This window comes from Jatropha curcas, chromosome 4 (assembly GCF_041381405.1).
Source record: "Jatropha curcas cultivar XTBG-Jc1 chromosome 4, XTBG_Jcur_1.0, whole genome shotgun sequence".
In the NCBI taxonomy this organism is placed as follows: Eukaryota; Viridiplantae; Streptophyta; class Magnoliopsida; order Malpighiales; family Euphorbiaceae; genus Jatropha; species Jatropha curcas.
The window spans coordinates 3,227,621-3,246,044 of record NC_143154.1 but is presented as its reverse complement, the minus strand read 5'-3'; the positions used below and the strand labels follow the sequence as shown (position 1 = coordinate 3,246,044).

At 37.1% G+C, this 18,424-nt stretch overlaps 1 protein-coding gene and 1 long non-coding RNA gene across 2 annotated transcripts; one reads left to right on the top strand and one right to left on the bottom strand.

Annotated features, from left to right (window-relative positions):
- Positions 1–1,783: 1,783 nt before the first annotated feature.
- LOC149496683 (uncharacterized) lies at positions 1,784–2,170 on the top strand. The gene has a single exon (XM_089720408.1). It carries the CDS (start codon positions 1,784–1,786, stop codon positions 2,168–2,170), a length of 387 nt encoding a protein of 128 aa, XP_089576534.1.
- A 13,856-nt stretch (positions 2,171–16,026) lies between these two features.
- LOC149496682 (uncharacterized) lies at positions 16,027–17,283 on the bottom strand. The gene is made up of 3 exons (XR_016320346.1): positions 17,130–17,283; positions 16,593–16,647; positions 16,027–16,152 (listed from the first exon to the last, which is right to left on the bottom strand). It is a non-coding gene; the product is annotated as an uncharacterized LOC149496682 (long non-coding RNA).
- Positions 17,284–18,424: the final 1,141 nt, after the last annotated feature.

Here is an 18,424-nt window from a genome sequence, read left to right as displayed (position 1 = left end):
GGTATTTTGGATAAGTGTTTCTAAGGCTTCATTCTTGGCCTTAAGAACTTCCATTTCCAACCTGATTTTCTCAATTGCTGAGGCTAGATCTTAATCTTCTGACATGACTTGTTTATCCTTGTTCAGAGATGTTTGTTGGTTATTAAGCATAACTAAGAAAACAAGTGAAAGGGAAAGAAGGATTATTGTTGGCTTTGATACCAACTGATGGCGTGGTGAAGATTAAGATGACAAAGATAGATGATTCTTTTTGGAAACAAACAAAACCCAATAGTTTCTGGAAACTAATAAAACCCAAATGTGATAAGCACTTTCTTGTTATTCAAAAATCTCCCTTCAAAGTACACAAAAATCCCATTAAATAGGAAAACAAGGGACATAATTTCAAAGGACACCTAACTAAGGTTGAAAACAACACACACAATTTCAAAGACACAAATTCAAAGGACATCTAACTAAGGTTGAAAACAACTCACACAATTTCAAAGGACACCTAAGTAAGGTTGAAAACAACACACACAATTTCAAGGAGCTCAAATTCCTCATAAACACTCTTATAGAATGAGTCCTAAAGAGAGTGATGAATTACAAAAGCAAGTTGACGAATTGTTAAAGAGAGGCTTTATAAGGGAGAGTGTTTCTCCTTGTGTTGTGCCAACCTTTTTTGTTCCTAAAAAAAACTGGCAAGTGGCGAATGGTGATAGATTCAAGGGCTGTTAACAAGATAATGATCAAGTACAAGTTTCCTATTCCAAGGCTTGATGACATGCTTGATCGATTACATGGAGCTTCAGTTTTCTCAAGGATTGTTCTTGCAAATGGATTCTACTAAATTCGTGTTAGAGAAGGTGATGAGTGGAAAACAGCCTTTAAGACCAATGAGGGGATGTATGAATGGCTGGTCATGCCTATGGGACTCTCTAATTCACCTTTATGCGGCTCATGAATGAGGTACTCTAACCTTTTCTTAACAAATTTGTGGTGATATACTTTGATGATATTCTGATCTTTAGTACCAGTTTACATGAGCATTATATGCATTTGAGACTTGTTTTTTAGGTTTTGGACCATGAATCATTGTATGCTAATGTAGAAAAGTGTCATTTTTGTGATAGCACCATTAGTTTTTTAGGATATGTTGTATCTAAAGATGGTATAAGTATGGATTCTTAAAAGGTCAAAGCTATTGTTGAATAGCCTATTCCAAATAATCTGTTTCAATTAAGGAGTTTTCATGGGTTTTGTCCTTTTTATAGGAGATTCATTAAAGGTTTTAGCACTATAACAAGTCCTATAACAGACTGCATGAAAAATGGGGTGTTTAAATGGAAAACTCAAGCCACCCTTGCTTTTAACACTTTAAAGAATGCAATGACAAAAGCTCCTGTTTTGGCCTTGCCTAATTTCAATTTACATTTTGAATTGGAGTGTGATGCCAGTGGAGTTAGGATAGGAGCTGTTTTGAGTCAAGAAGACAAACCTATTGCATTTTTTAGTGAAAAACTGAATGAGTGTAGGAGAAAATATTCTGCCTATGATCTTGAGTTCTATGCCTTGATTTGTGTTCTAAGACATTGGAGTGCCATATTTGTTGGCTAACTCTTTCATCTTATTTATTGACCATCAAGCCCTCAAATACATACAAAGTCAAGCTAAGTTAAGTAAGAGACATGCATCTTGGATTGAATACATGCAATCCTTTGATTTTGTAGTGAAGTAAAGGGATGGTCTAAGCAATAGAGTGGCTGATGCATTATCTAGGAGATATGAGGTTCTTAGTACGATGCACGCTCATGTAATAGGATTTGAGGATATTAAGACTTTGTATGAAAGTGATGGGGATTTCGGTCAAATTTGGGAGAAAGTTAGGAAAGATGGTGCATTTAGGCACTTCACTATTCATAATGGTTATCTTTTCAAGCTTGATGCTGTTTGTGTTCCTCAAAGCTCTTTAAGGGAAGCAATTCTTAAGGAAGTCCATGGTGGAGGCCTAGCCGGTCACTTTGGAAGAGACAAAACCTATGAATTGGCAAGCAAGAATTTCTGTTGGCCAAGGATGTGGAAGGAGGTTTCAAGACTCGTTGAGGGTTGTAATACTTGTAAGCAATCCAAGATGACCATACAAGCTCACGGACCATACATGGCTTTGCCGATTCCAAACTCACCATGATTCCAAACACAAGACGAAATCATGATTCCATTATGGTTGTAGTAGATAGGTTCTCAAAAATGGCTCATTTTATTGCTTGTAACAAAACTAATGATGCATCTCATATTTTGAATTTATACTTTGAAAATGTTGTAAAACTCTATGGAATTCCTAGGAGTACAGTGAGTGATAGGGATGTAAAATTTTTGAGTCATTTTTGGAGACATTTGTGGGCAAGGTTAGGAACTACCTTGAAGTTTAGCATGACCTTTCATCCTCAAACAGATGGACGAACAGAAGTGGTCAATCGAAGCTTAGGCAGCATTTTGAGAAGTTTGCTAAAGGGGAAAGTAAAGAATTGGGATTCTTTGTTAGCTCATGTTGAATTTGCTTACAACAGTTCGAAGAGTAAGACCACTAATTTTACTCCTTTTGAATTATTTTATGGAGCTAATCCACTTGTTCTTCTCGATTTGAGCAAAGTACACTCTAGTATTCCCTCTAACTTAAAGGCGGAGGACAGAGCTACTGAAATTGTCAAACTCCATGCTAGAGCAAAGCATATATTGAGAAGAAGAACGAAGCCTACAAGATGCAAGCCAAGCTGAAACCTGTTATGGAGTTCAAAGAAGGTGATCTAGTGTGGGTTCGCTTAAGGAAGGAACAATTCCTGTAACACCCCTTCCCGGTCCACCCGTTAACCCGAATGAACCGAGTCGAGATGCTACAACACTGGTTGACTGTATGATTAGACATGCTGATATCATAATACTGAATATTTATATATATATACCGATGCCGTTTACATTACTAGTGTACTGAATATTTATATACATTATACAAGTGTTCAAAATGAGATGGGCCCAACTGTGTGCCCTGTACATGCCATGAAAGAATAATAAAAGATACATATCAAAATAGGGAGCTACCCTGAAGACCGTGTCTTCTACAGATGAACTGCTGCAGTTGTACGCTGTCGCTCTATAGACCAGTCTCAAAACCTGCGAGTTAAACAGGTAACTCGCTGAGCTATTACAGCTCAGTGGATATCTCAATATAGAAACACATAATTAAGCACACATATATGTAGAAAGAATTATGTAAGTACATATAATCATACATAACATACGGCTTTCATTTCACCTTGATGATCTTTCTTACTGTTTATTTTACTGTCTGATTCATGCAATAGCAAGTTAAAATATCTGTATGGCTCCATAAGGTTATAGTGAAACCGAAGTGATAAGATAAACTGTATGAAACTGGATGAAACTGTATGCTATAGGCCCCGAACCGGATTCGCCTATGCCAATATTGTCCGTTTTGGTGCCCCTAACCGGATTTGCACCGCACGGTTTAATCATATCCACTCAACGGCCTGTAGCCGGAGTTCCAAACTGTATGGGGCGCAGATCTGCTATTCTATGTCGCGACATAGCCTTATCTACATGGTTTCTACCTAACCTCAATGGAGCTTAAGATTAGCATGTCAACAATGTAACACAATAGCACATAAATGGTTTCACAACGTCATAGTTCATCATATTGATTTGATTTCACACCATATAAATGCTTACATGTTGTTTTAATCCATGTTCTTATATTAAATTTTTGTTTTACAATGATTGGATGCATGCATGTTGAGCAAAGGAATGTAATTGTATAGAAAATGAAGTCCAAAATGCATGAAAACACAAGTCGCGAGCGCGCAGGGAAAGTCGCGAGCGCGAGATGCTTCCCAGGGAGAAGTCGTGAGCGCGTCTTCAAACCTCGCGAGCGCGAGAAGTGCAATCGAGAGTCAGAGAGGTTTCTGGCTCAAGTCGCGAGCGCGCTTGTGGAGTTCGCGAGCGCGAAATGCGCAAACTGAGAGTCAGAGAGCTTCTGGCTGAAGTCGCGACCGCGCATGTGAAAGTCGCGAGCGCGAGATGTGCCATTTGAGAGTCAGAGAGTTTTTGGCCAAAGTCGCGACCGCGCATGTGAAAGTCGCGAGCGCGACTTGCTTTCCAGACCGCGCGGGCGCGCGACGTGTTTCCAGATTGTGCAGTCTGTGTTCTTTTGGCCATAACTCTCAATATACAACTTCAAATTGAGTGATTCAAAAGCCCACGTAAAGATAACACATAGAGGAACAAATAACTCTTCTATGACAATTCCTAGTTCCATCATTTACTGGGGTCAAAATCAAGATGAAGTTGCTGGTAAAATTTCCAGCAAACTCTGGTTCATAAACTCATTCCATCCCCTGTTTTCACATCATTTTCAATCCTCTCACTCCACAATAAGCAACATATGATCTCATGAGCAACACTCCACACAATTTTTCATGCAAAGAACATGGGAAATAACAAGAGATATCAAACCTGTCTTGCCACAAAGCTGGGGCTCTGTTTTAGCTTCTCTTTTCTGCTACCTTTGAACTTTCTTCTCCTATACACAAGAATTCTCATAACTCATCTCCAATATAACTCAATTAAAGAGTGAATAACATATAACTTCAAGGAATTCTACTTACTTGGAGTGGACTTACTGCGTAACTTGCATGAAAAGTGCAAGGAAATGGAAGGGAAACGTAAGAAGAAAATGAAAAACGTGAAAATACGAAAGTGAAAATGATAGGAACGAGTAGACTCTAGAAGAAGTGATTTGGCTGTGTAAACTCTCTAATTGGTACCTCAAGTATACAAAGGCTACAACTTACTACCCAAGCTATATGTTTGGAGGCAAACAAGTCCTAAACTTTCCATGCAAATAAGTCCACTTATCATCCATTCTACCCCAACCAGGTTTGGTTCAACCCGACTCAACTCAAGAGGATGTTACAGTTCTCCCCTTCTAAATAAAAACTTCGTCCCGAAGTTTACCTGTTGTAAACAAATGCAGATATTGTTGTCGCATGGTTTCTTCTGATTCCCAAGTTGCTTCTTCTGTCTTATGATTCCTCCAAAGAACTTTCACCAATGCTATTTTCTTGTTCCGCAATTCTTTAGTTTCTTTGGCTAGGATCTGAACTGGTTCTTCTTCATACGTGAGATCCGGCTGAATTTCAATCTCGTCTACTGATAACACATGTGAGGGGTCTGATCTGTATCTTCTCAACATGGATACATGAAATACATTATGGATTCGATCTAAGGTTGGAGATAATGCTGGGCGATAGGCTAATGGTCCTACGCGTTCAACAATCTCGTATGGACCAATGAACCTAGGACTTAGCTTACCCTTTTGTCCAAACCTTAGGATCTTCTTCCATGGTGAAACCTTCAAAAATACTTTATCCCCAACTGAATACTCAATGTCTTTTCTCTTTAAATCCGCATAGGATTTCTGTCGATCACTTGCTTCCTTCAGCCGTCTTCTGATGATTTCTACTTTCTCTTCTGTGTCTCTCACCAAATCTGGACCCAAAATCTTCTTCTCACTAAGTTCTGTCCAACATACAGGTGTTCTGCATCTTCTACCATACAATGCTTCATAGGGTGCCATCTTGATGCTCGCTTGATAGCTGTTGTTGTAGGCAAACTCCATGAGAGATACATATTTGTCCCAACTGCCTTCAAATTCAATAACACATGATCTCAACATGTCTTCCAGGATTTGAATCACTCTCTCTGATTGCCCATCTGTCTGCGGATGAAATGCAGTGCTGAAATGCAGTTTCGTTCCTAATGCCTCTTGAAGTTTACCCCAGAACTTCGATGTAAACCTTGGATCACGATCAGAGATAATGGATGATGGAACTCCATGTAGTCGAACTATCTCACTAACATAAATTTCTGCTAACTTGTCCAGAGAATAGTCCGTCTTAACTGGTAGGAAATGAGCAGACTTGGTTAATCTGTACACAATTACCCATACTGCATCATGCTTCCGCTCTGTCTGAGGTAAGCCAGTAACAAAGTCCATCGTGATCTGATCCCATTTCCATGTTGGCACTATTATGGGATGAAGTAACCCGGATGGCAGTTGATGTTCTGCTTTTACTTGTTGACATGTTAAACATCTTGTTACAACATCTCCGATGTCTCTCTTCATGCCTGGCCACCAGTAGCCTTTCTTCAAATCTTGATACATCTTGGTGCTACCTGGATGCATTGTATATGGACTGTTATGAGCTTCATGCAGAATCTTTTGTCTGACCTCCCCTGTCTGTGGTACAAAAATTCTATCTGTATAAAACAAAACTCCATTGCTATCCAATCTAAATTTCCCACCATGATCTGCCTGGACTTGTTTAACCCATAGGGCTATTTGTGCATCTTTCTTCTGTGCTTCTGCAACTTCCTGAAGCCAAGATGGTTGTACTTGCATCTGTGTGAGAATAGCTCCTTGCTGTTGTAACTCCATACTAATTCTCATTAAGCTCAAAGCATACAAGGATTTCCGGCTAAGGGCATCCGCTACCACATTAGCCTTGCCCGGATGATAATTAATGACATAATCATAATTAGCCAGAATCTGCATCCACTTCCGTTGTCTTGAATTCAAGTCCTTCTGTGTTGGTAAGTACTTTAAACTCTGATGATCTGTGTAAATGTAACACTTTTCACCATACAGATAATGCCGCCATACTTTGAATGCTAGAACAACGGCTGCCAGTTCTAAATCATGGGTTGGATAATTCAACTCATGTGGTTTCAATTGTCTGGAGACATAGGCGACCACTTTCTTATCTTGCATGAGTACACATCCCAACCCAGTATGAGAGGCATCACTGTAAATCTCAAAGTCTTTACCTGACACTGGCTGAGTTAACACTGGTGCTTCAGTCAACTTTCTCTTCAAAGTGTCAAAACTCTGCTGACATCTAGCATCCCATTGAAATACAACCTCTTTTTTCAATAGTCTTGTTAAAGGTGATGCAATGATGGAGAATCCTTTTACAAACCTTCTGTAATAACCGGCTAAACCCAGAAAACTTCGAACTTCTGTGACATTTCTGGGTGGTCTCCAATCAACAATAGCTTCAATCTTCTTAGGATCCACTCTGATACCCTCCGATGACACCACATGTCCTAAGAAAGAAACTTCTTCTAGCCAAAACTCACACTTACTGAGCTTAGCATACAGCTGTTTATCTCTCAATGTCTGAAGTACAATCCGTAAATGCTTATCATGTTCTGCCCTGTCTCTGGAGTAGACCAAAATGTCATCTATAAACACCACCACAAACTGATCCAGGTATGAATGAAATACGCGGTTCATGAGATCCATGAAAACCGCCGGTGCATTTGTGAGACCGAATGGCATTACTAAAAATTCAAAGTGACCATATCGGGTCCTGAATGCAGTCTTAGCGATATCTTCTTCCTTTATACGTAACTGATGATATCCCGACCTGAGGTCGATCTTAGAAAACATACCTGCACCTTTTAACTGATCAAACAAATCGTCGATTCGAGGCAATGGATACTTATTCTTGATTGTCAGTTTATTCAGCTGTCTGTAATCAATGCACAGTCTGAGTGATCCATCTTTCTTCTTGACGAATAACACTGGTGCTCCCCAAGGTGCTACACTGGGTCTGATAAAGCCTTTATCCAATAACTCCTGCAGCTGAATCTTTAACTCTTTTAACTCTGCTGGTGCCATTCTGTAAGGTGCAATAGATACTGGTGCTGCTCCAGGATAGACATCTATGGTAAACTCCACTTCCCTCCTTGGTGGTAACCCTGGTAACTCATCTGGAAATACATCTGGATAATCACACACTGTTGGTATGTCTTCCACTTTCGACTTTTCTTTCTCTGCGTGTAATGCACATACCAAGTATGCTTCACAACCCTTCTGAATTAATCTCTTTGCTGTTATGGCTGATATCACATTACTCAAAAAATCTCGCCGCTTCCCAACTACTGTAATCTCTTCCCCTGCTGGTGTATATAATGTCACCCTTTTCTTTGCACAATCAACTAGAGCATTATGTCTAGATAGCCAATCCATACCCAAAATAACATCAAATTCTCTAAATGGCAACTCCATAAGATCTCCTGGAAATTCCTTTCCATGAATAACAATTGGACAGTCTTTGATCACTGTATGAGTTGTTACTACATCTCCTAATGGATTGGTAACCAACATACCCTGACCCACATGTGCAACCGCTAACCCTTTAACCCAGGGTGTAGGCACACTAATGTATGAATGAGATGAGCCAGGATCAATTAAAGCATAAACTCCATGACCACATAAAGAAAACTCACCAACTATGACATCTGGAGCTTCCTCATCTTCTCTGGCTCGCATGGCATAAACCCTGGCTGGACCCCTGGTCTCAGGCCTGTCCACAGTCTCTGACTGCTGTCTCTGCACTCCGGAGGTCTCGCCTCGACCTCGGCCTGCTATGAACGGTGTAGGAACTCTTGCCCTTTTAGGACAATCCTTCTTCTGATGGTCTGAGGCTCCGCATGTTAAACATTTACCAGTCACCAACCAACAATCTCCACCATGTCGTCTGCCACAATGCTCACAAGGTGACGAAGTATAACCGGCTGACTCTGCACCTCTACCAGTGCCTCTACCAGAACCTCTGCCTGAACCTCGACTCCCACTGGTAGAACTAGCCACCACTGATGCTGCTGGCATATTAGTGCCCCTGACTAAGCCTTGACTAAAAGGAGGCCTAGAACCAGATGAACTACTTGCACCTCTGAATTTCTTGCTCTCCGGCTGATGTGTACTGGGTGCACTCTGAGTCTGGTCTCTTCTCTGCTGAGACCGCTGGCGTCTAGAATGCTGATTGGCCTGTATTCGCTCTATCTCTTGAGCTGCCTCTACCAAGGCTGAGAATTCTCTGAATCTGGAAGCTACCACTCCCATCTGAATCTCATCATTCAAGCCTTCTTGAAACTTCTTACACCTTTCAGCTTCTGTAGCCACTATCTGCTTACCATACCTGCTGAGTCTAGTAAATTCTCTTTCGTATTCAGCTACAGACATTCTGTTCTGTCGCAGGTATAAGAATTCTTTCCTTCTCGCATCTAGGTAAGCCTCGGTAATGAACTTCTTCTTGAATTCATCCAAGAAGAATTGCCAAGTACGCTGATCTGCTGTTACTCTCTGTTGCACAGTGGTCCACCATGTATATGCCTCCTCTATCAGCAATGAAGTGGCACAAATCAACTTGTCTTCGGCTGTACACTGCAATTGTTCTAGGACTCTCGATGTCCCATCTAGCCAATACTCAGCTACTTCGGGACTATCATCTTTGCTCGCTTTGAATTCCTTTGCACCATATTTTCTAAGCTTCTCCAATGGGGGTTTTCTCTCTCTCTCCACCACTACTGGTGCTTGAGGCATCACCCCTGCAATCTGTCGAAAAGTATCTGCAAGTTGTTTTAACAGCACCTCTTGACCTAGTGCTCTTGAAGCCTCACCCTCCACTGTTCTAGCTTGACCTGGTGCTGCTGGAGCCTCACCCTCCACTGCTCTGGAGGCGTGTGACTCACTTTCACCTTCCTGAGACATCCTCCTAAAATAATAACAACTGCTTAGTTCATCAAGGTAGTCATGGCATGTACATATACTGACTTATGCATTCAAGCCCGGGGAAATTAAACCGAGGGCTCTAATACCAAAATTTGTAACACCCCTTCCCGGTCCACCCGTTAACCCGAATGAACCGAGTTGAGATGCTATAACACTGGTTGACTGTATGATTAGACATGCTGATATCATAATACTGAATATTTATATATATATACCGATGCCGTTTACATTACTAGTGTACTGAATATTTATATACATTATACAAGTGTTCAAAATGAGATGGGCCCAACTGTGTGCCCTGTACATGCCATGAAAGAATAATAAAAGATACATATCAAAATAGGGAGCTACCCTGAAGACCGTGTCTTCTACAGATGAACTGCTGCAGTTGTACGCTGTCGCTCTATAGACCAGTCTCAAAACCTGCGAGTTAAACAGGTAACTCGCTGAGCTATTACAGCTCAGTGGATATCTCAATATAGAAAGACATAATTAAGCACACATATATGCAGAAAGAATTATGTAAGTACATATAATCATACATAACATACGGCTTTCATTTCACCTTGATGATCTTTCTTACTGTTTATTTTACTGTCTGATTCATGCAATAGCAAGTTAAAATATCTGTATGGCTCCATAAGGTTATAGTGAAACCGAAGTGATAAGATAAACTGTATGAAACTGGATGAAACTGTATGCTATAGGCCCCGAACCGGATTCGCCTATGCCAATATTGTCCGTTTTGGTGCCCCTAACCGGATTTGCACCGCACGGTTTAATCATATCCACTCAACGGCCTGTAGCCGGAGTTCCAAACTGTATGGGGCACAGATCTGCTATTCTATGTCGCGACATAGCCTTATCTACATGGTTTCTACCTAACCTCAATGGAGCTTAAGATTAGCATGTCAACAATGTAACACAATAGCACATAAATGGTTTCACAACGTCATAGTTCATCATATTGATTTGATTTCACACCATATAAATGCTTACATGTTGTTTTAATCCATGTTCTTATATTATATTTTTGTTTTACAATGATTGGATGCATGCATGTTGAGCAAAGGAATGTAATTGTATAGAAAATGAAGTCCAAAATGCATGAAAACACAAGTCGCGAGCGCGTAGGGAAAAGTCGCGAGCGCGAGATGCTTCCCAGGGAGAAGTCACGAGCGCGTCTTCAAACCTCGCGAGCGCGAGAAGTGCAATCGAGAGTCAGAGAGGTTTCTGGCTCAAGTCGCGACCGCGCAGCACAAGTCGCGAGCGCGAGATGAAGTTGCGAGTGCGCTTGTGGAGTTCGCGAGCGCGAAATGCGCAAACTGAGAGTCAGAGAGCTTCTGGCCGAAGTCGCGACCGCGCATGTGAAAGTCGCGAGCGCGAGATGTGCCATTTGAGAGTCAGAGAGTTTTTGGCCAAAGTCGCGACCGCGCATGTGAAAGTCGCGAGCGCGACTTGCTTTCCAGACCGCGCGGGCGCGCGACGTGTTTCCAGATTGTGCAGTCTGTGTTCTTTTGGCCATAACTCTCAATATACAACTTCAAATTGAGTGATTCAAAAGCCCACGTAAAGATAACACATAGAGGAACAAATAACTCTTCTATGACAATTCCTAGTTCCATCATTTACTGGGGTCAAAATCAAGATGAAATTGCTGGTAAAATTTCCAGCAAACTCTGGTTCATAAACTCATTCCATCCCCTGTTTTCACATCATTTTCAATCCTCTCACTCCACAATAAGCAACATATGATCTCATGAGCAACACTCCACACAATTTTTCATGCAAAGAACATGGGAAATAACAAGAGATATCAAACCTGTCTTGCCACAAAGCTGGGGCTCTGTTTTAGCTTCTCTTTTCTGCTACCTTTGAACTTTCTTCTCCTATACACAAGAATTCTCATAACTCATCTCCAATATAACTCAATTAAAGAGTGAATAACATATAACTTCAAGGAATTCTACTTACTTGGAGTGGACTTACTGCGTAACTTGCATGAAAAGTGCAAGGAAATGGAAGGGAAACGTAAGAAGAAAATGAAAAACGTGAAAATACGAAAGTGAAAATGATAGGAACGAGTAGACTCTAGAAGAAGTGATTTGGCTGTGTAAACTCTCTAATTGGTACCTCAAGTATACAAAGGCTACAACTTACTACCCAAGCTATATGTTTGGAGGCAAACAAGTCCTAAACTTTCCATGCAAATAAGTCCACTTATCATCCATTCTACCCCAACCAGGTTTGGTTCAACCCGACTCAACTCAAGAGGATGTTACAATTCCCTTCTAAAAGAAAGAATAAACTTATGCCCAAGGCCGAGGGTCTTTACAAGATCATTAAGAAGGTAAACCAGAATGCTTACAAAGTAGAGCTACCGCCATCTTATAAGATTTCCAACACCTTCAATGTAAGTGACCTAGCCAAATGCACGAAAGACACCATGTCAACTTCTGATGAAGTTGAAACTTTTCAAGAAGGGGAGAATGATGGAAGTCCATCTAGTCTAGCTTTACAAGTTGTCCTAGACATGGGCCTTGGTCTTGATTCCGTTATTGAAGTTGATGAAGACACTCCAAATAAAGATGGGCTTAGTCGAGGTCACATGTTCAATCTGAAGCTACAGCTCCTTTTGGGGCCATTTAGATTCTTTCACACCATCATCTTTGAAGATAACAATCAAAGACCGGTTGATTAATCATTTACTTTGCATTTCAGCCCATTTGTGCTATTTTCAACCTTAGTTAGGTGTCCTTTGTTTGTGTTGTTTTCAACCAATAAACAGATTATTCACATTAAAATAATTTTATGTTTAATGCCATTAGAATGATAAGATCAATTAAAGAATGTCAGTTGATATACATGGTTTAAGTATAAATAATACTTGGTACTACTCACAATTCAAGCCATATTAACTAATTTGTATTCCTTCATTTGATCTTCTAACGGCTACAAGAATTCATATTTTTAAGTTATTAATCTTTAATTATGACAACTATTTTTATATTTTAAATTAATTACTTTAACATATTATCTTAAATTATCTAAGCTCTTATCTCGCCTTATTTCTATAAATTCCCATTACGATCCTATTATTATTTATTTATTTATCAGTCACTTTTATTGTATTCGTATTGCAAATGGTTTCAATCATCATACTAAAATTCCGCAGCATATCCTTTGAAACTCGGACTAACCACATGCCAAATATCACATTTTCATATAAATATAATGTAGTCACAGCCCATCCTCACAATCATTAATAAGTCCCCTTCCTCCAATCATAGTTCACACCAATTTAACTATATTCAATTATCAATACAATATCCAAGGAGCCCAAAAATGAGATTACTTTTAGGAGGAGGTGAGTAGGTATATCTGACTTGCAGTGGCAGCTGCCAAAGCCACCACCATTCATGGTGGTTATGCGATTTTCCAACAAACCCATACATCGATTTAGGGGAAATATTAAGAAGGCCACAAAGAATTAATTCGTGCTTTAATTCGTGCTCACCCTAACACTCCATATCGCCAAAAATGGCAAGGGATCGCCAAATATATATAAAAAATAAAAAATAAATAAAAAAATAAAAAATAAATAAAAAAACCTACAAGAGCAACTCAAAGTTCCATGCTTCGGTTCCAACAATCGCACATCCAAGACATCAATGCAGGTTACAACCACGATTCACTTGTCGAGCAGGTCCTTGTAGTGTGTCCCTTCGCCGGAGATGATGTATCATCGCCTGAAATCGAAAATAAGGAGGGGGGCGGGGGCTGTCGCACGAAGGGGAGGAGATAGAGGGAAACATGTAGGCATGGCCACCGGTTCGGTTCTAACCGGAATCGAACCGTACTGTAGACGAACCGAAATCGGACCGAAATCGGCGGTTCAAAATTTTGAACCGAAACCGCTGGTTCAATGGCCGGTTAAGGTTCATGTGAATGTTAAAAAATGAACCTGAACCGGCGGTTAACCGGCGGTTTCAGTCCGGTTCGAACCGGATTCACAAACAAAATTATTTATTGCAATAATGTGAAAAAAAAAACATCATCATTTTGGTTTAAAAAAAGGAAACATCATCATTTCACTTTTTTTTTTTTGAAAGCTCATCATTTCACTAATTCACTTAGCCGTTTGAACTTGTTTTACAAATACATATTTTTTTTTTTAACTATACAATTAACAATTTACATAAACATAAGGTTCAAACTTCAAAGTTCAACCGGATATATTTATAATTGTTTTATTATAATTTAATTAATTATTTATTTATTTATTATAATTTACTAAATTATCCAAAAATATAATTGTTTTTTTCTGTTATAAGGGACAATTTGGGAAACTATATAAATGAAAAATTTTAGATTCAGTACGGTCAAGATTATCGCCAAATAATGTGGAAATGCAAGAGTGTGTTGACGATTGGACTAGAGCGGCGTTGAGAACTCAATACCAGCAAAATTCAAGCGATGATGATGATTCCGACTCATTAACGGGGACTAGTGGCACCGATGACTAAAATTAATTGTAATAATTGGGAGGTTATTTTCCAATGTAATAAAAAACAAAAAAGAACTACGTGGGCTTTGATTTTCTCTAAGTTTTAAGAGGATACGTAGGCAATTAAATTAAAATTCTTCAATTTTAATTTAATTCAAGCCCAAAATAAAAAAAATTATAATTTTCTATATTAGTGAGTTAGAAAAATTTGTAAATTTATTTGTTTTAACATTTTATAATAATTTATTTAGTTAATAAAATCTAAACATTTTAAAATTATTATTCAATTATGAATTCAGAAATCGGAATCAAAATTTTATTATTTTTAAAAAAATTTGCATAATGCCGGAACCGTATCGGAATCGTAATTCGAACCGTCGGTTCGCCGGAACCGTGCCGGAACCGGAACCGGACCAGAACCGAAGGTTCAAGGGTCGGTTCCGGTTCAAAATTTTAAACATCTCGAACCGGCGGTTCAGTGAACCGGAACCGGCGGTTCACTGAACCGGCCATGCCTAGAAACATGGGCCTTTGGGTAGTTTTATTATTATTATTATTATTATTATAGTCAACAACTTCTTTAGGATGTTGGTTTAGGTTAAAAGGAATTGATTTGGGCCAAGTCGAGTTTCAACTCGGTCCGCATAAACCAATTATGACAATAAGATGTAACTTCGATTTTACGGGGAATTTAGAAGTTAATTAAATTTATTTAGTTTTAAAATTAATAAGGGGTCATTTCATATACCAACCGCTAAACCATTTGGTAAAAGTTAAAATTAATATTGTATCTATTATTTTTAAGTAATTTACTCATTATAATTTTATAACTCATTATTTTGAGTAAAAATTAATATTTTATCAATCTAATATCTCAATTAAGGTTTTTTAGTATGAATTTATCTAAAGGAATAAATGTGAATCTATCATATATATATATATATATATATATATATATATATATATATATATATATATATATATATATATATATAACATTTCTCAAATGAAAATGGGCATTTACATAAATAAAGTTAACATTAATTTTTATTAATATTTTATCTTTGAAATTTTAATTTGAGTCAATTTAGAAAAAAAAAATCATAAAAATATAAATTTATATAGATTTTATTATTGGGTTTAAATATAAAATATTATTATTTTATTCATTGAACTAGTAAAAGAATAAAAAATTATTATTCTGAAAATACTAATAGTAGAGTTTTATACAAGCTTAAAATATTAATCTTTAATTTGCTTGAAAAAAATCATTATCGACATTTAATATTTAACATTTTGATAGATAATTGTTACCTGCAGTATGTTTTCTGCCTTTGTTCCATGGTACCCTCCCCTTATTTCCATGTTTTCTTTTTCTTTTTGTTTTCATCTTTTTCTGGTCACTTGGACTTCTAGATGAGTCCTGGCAACTGTCCAGTAGACTATCTTCCTTCGAAGATAGAGTTTCAGCTAAATCCTGACCAAGTTTCAACTGGAAATGCTTGCCAAATCCGGATTCCTGCTCAACATCAACAGTGAATGCAAGGCTGCAGAACGGTGAAGTCTTGGGAAAGAAATTGAAAGAAGCATACAAGGGACATACACTCTTCAAAACCGATGTATTATAATTTGAATGTACCATGCTTGCTTGGAAATTTGTGTATTCCACCACATAACCCAAAGTTGGCAATAGAAGAGTGTTTGAACCACGATTACTTGGTGAATATGTGATAGACAATCTCCTGGTGGATGAGGAAAGAAGACTTTGTTTATATTTTTATGGAAATATCTAGATGCTAGTCATGATGATCTTAATTGGAATCGCTCTATCACAATACATCTTACAAGCATTAAAAACTTCAGTTTTCTTCGTGTTCTAGAACTCACCAGAATGTCAAGCGAGTGAAGTCCTTTAAACAATTTTATAAGAGAACTGAGCAAACTGGATAGACCATCATCTGAATTGTTCTTTGATTACAAAGTATACTAATAAACTCACAGTTTTCTGTACCTGAGAAGGTGACAAATAATATAAACCAAATCAAGTGAAAAATTCAAAGGACAAACACCATAGAGATTTTTCCCCAAGAACTTCACTTAAACACAAAATCTAATCAAGTTCACTAAAGGTTGCAGATAGACCAAGCTGCTTGCTACCTACATACAGACTCAATAAGTTCATTAAATTACTGAATCAAGCTCAAGTTGTCAACTTGAACTTATTCATCATATTTGATGAGACATGCTCAAGTCTATTTCCATAACTTGTCTAATATACAACTTAAATTGAGCTTGTTTAACATCACCAACTCATTTATAAGCTTATAACGCAACACATGATTTAGCTTTTTCATAGGCATGTATTGAAGTGCAAACATGTATTCATATATAAGCTTATCAATGCCTAGATTTTTATTTTGAACATATTTATAAAGGTACGTGATAAAATACCTCAAATTATTTGAGCATCGCATGTTTGACTTGCTAAACTTTTTTCCCTCTTTTCCTGTTGTAAAAAAAGAATAGTAAAAAAGCAGAAAAACATCTTTAGCAAGCTAGCCAAGAAATGCATTTGATTACACAACATTCCATGACTGCTCACAAACCGCATGTTATAATATAGTTTCGAAAATTATGCATATAATTTGGCATAAAAAATGACTACTAAAATTATTAAATCCATGGAAATTTCTTATAATAATTTAGAATAATCTGAGAATAGTTAGTTTCAGTGTTCAATTACTTGAATCTTCTCCAATTAGTTGTTTTCTCTATTTCTGAACCTAAATTTGGCTGTGTAATTCGAATGGAGCCAGCTCAAAACGAAGACAAACTAAACTAGAGCTGTATTCAAACGGAAAAACATTTAAATAAATTGAAATTAAGCTGCATTGTTTGAGCTCGAAGTCCTCTATAATTTGCAAAGAACATGGTAAAAGTTAAATGTATTAGAAATTATGCAGGGGAAGAATGAGAATAAACCTTTACCGTGGAGAGTTTTGGTGGTGGCGGTTCTGCTGCAGGCGAGATGAGAATGTAGCTGCAGTTGAATTGCAGGAGAACGAGAAAATGGCGACAGGGATCAACGAAACGGTGCCGTGTATTCAGGAAGGTAAGATAAAGAAGAGGGAGATAGAGTCGAGAGGGAAAAGGGAGGGAGTTAGAAGGGAAATGCTACCATAATTTTGGAAAAAACTATTGGAGCAATTACGGGGAAAATAAAAGGGTAAAGTACTGTTTAGTCCCTGAGATCTGAATTAATTCATATTTTATCCTTTTATTGTGGTAAACCTAGACATAGCCACATTACGGTTTCCAGAATCAGAACCGGTGGTTTGGAATATATATAACATTTCTCAAATGAAAATGCGCAATTTACATAAATAAAATTCACATTAATTTTTATTAATATTTTATCTTAGAAATTTTAATTTTAGTAAATTTAGAAAAAAAAATCATAAAAATATAAATTTATATAGATATTATTATTGGATTTAAATATAAAATATTATTACTTTATTGGTCGAACTAGGAAAATAATAAAAAATTATTATTCTGAAAATAGTATCAGTAGAGTTTTATATAAGCTTAAACTATTAATCATTAATTTGCTTGAAAAAAATCATTATCAACATTTAATATTTAATATTTTGATGGATAATTGTTAATAATAATACTCTAAAAATCGGACCGGTCATTGAACCGTGAAGGTAAGGGTCATTGAACTAGAGGGAGACCGAGTTCAATACATTTCAACTAAATTTTTATATTTAATGTTTAAATATTTTTAAATACAATTAAAAATATAGGATTTATAAATCTAAAATAATTTTATAAAATGGATAAAAATTATATATGTTATATCCTTTATCTTACATATGCCTAATATATATATATATATATATATATATATATATATATATATATATATATATATATATATATATATATATAACCTAATGTAATAAAAACTTTTAATTAATTATAAAAAATTTTTTTATGTATTTTTAAAAATATAATAATAATATAAAATAATGTAATATTATTATTATTATTGTTTTACGATTATTACTATTATTATTTTACCATTATTAGTATATTATTTATTTATTACTTTACCACTATTATTATTGACAACTAAAACGTAAACTAAACAGTATATTAAAACAATAACATGGTATAAATGGAACTGTAAAAACCACGTGCCTATTAAAAAAGTGTTTCTCAAGCATTGAAACGTGAGATGGAAGGCAAAACGAAAGTCTTAGCTTTTTATTTTATAG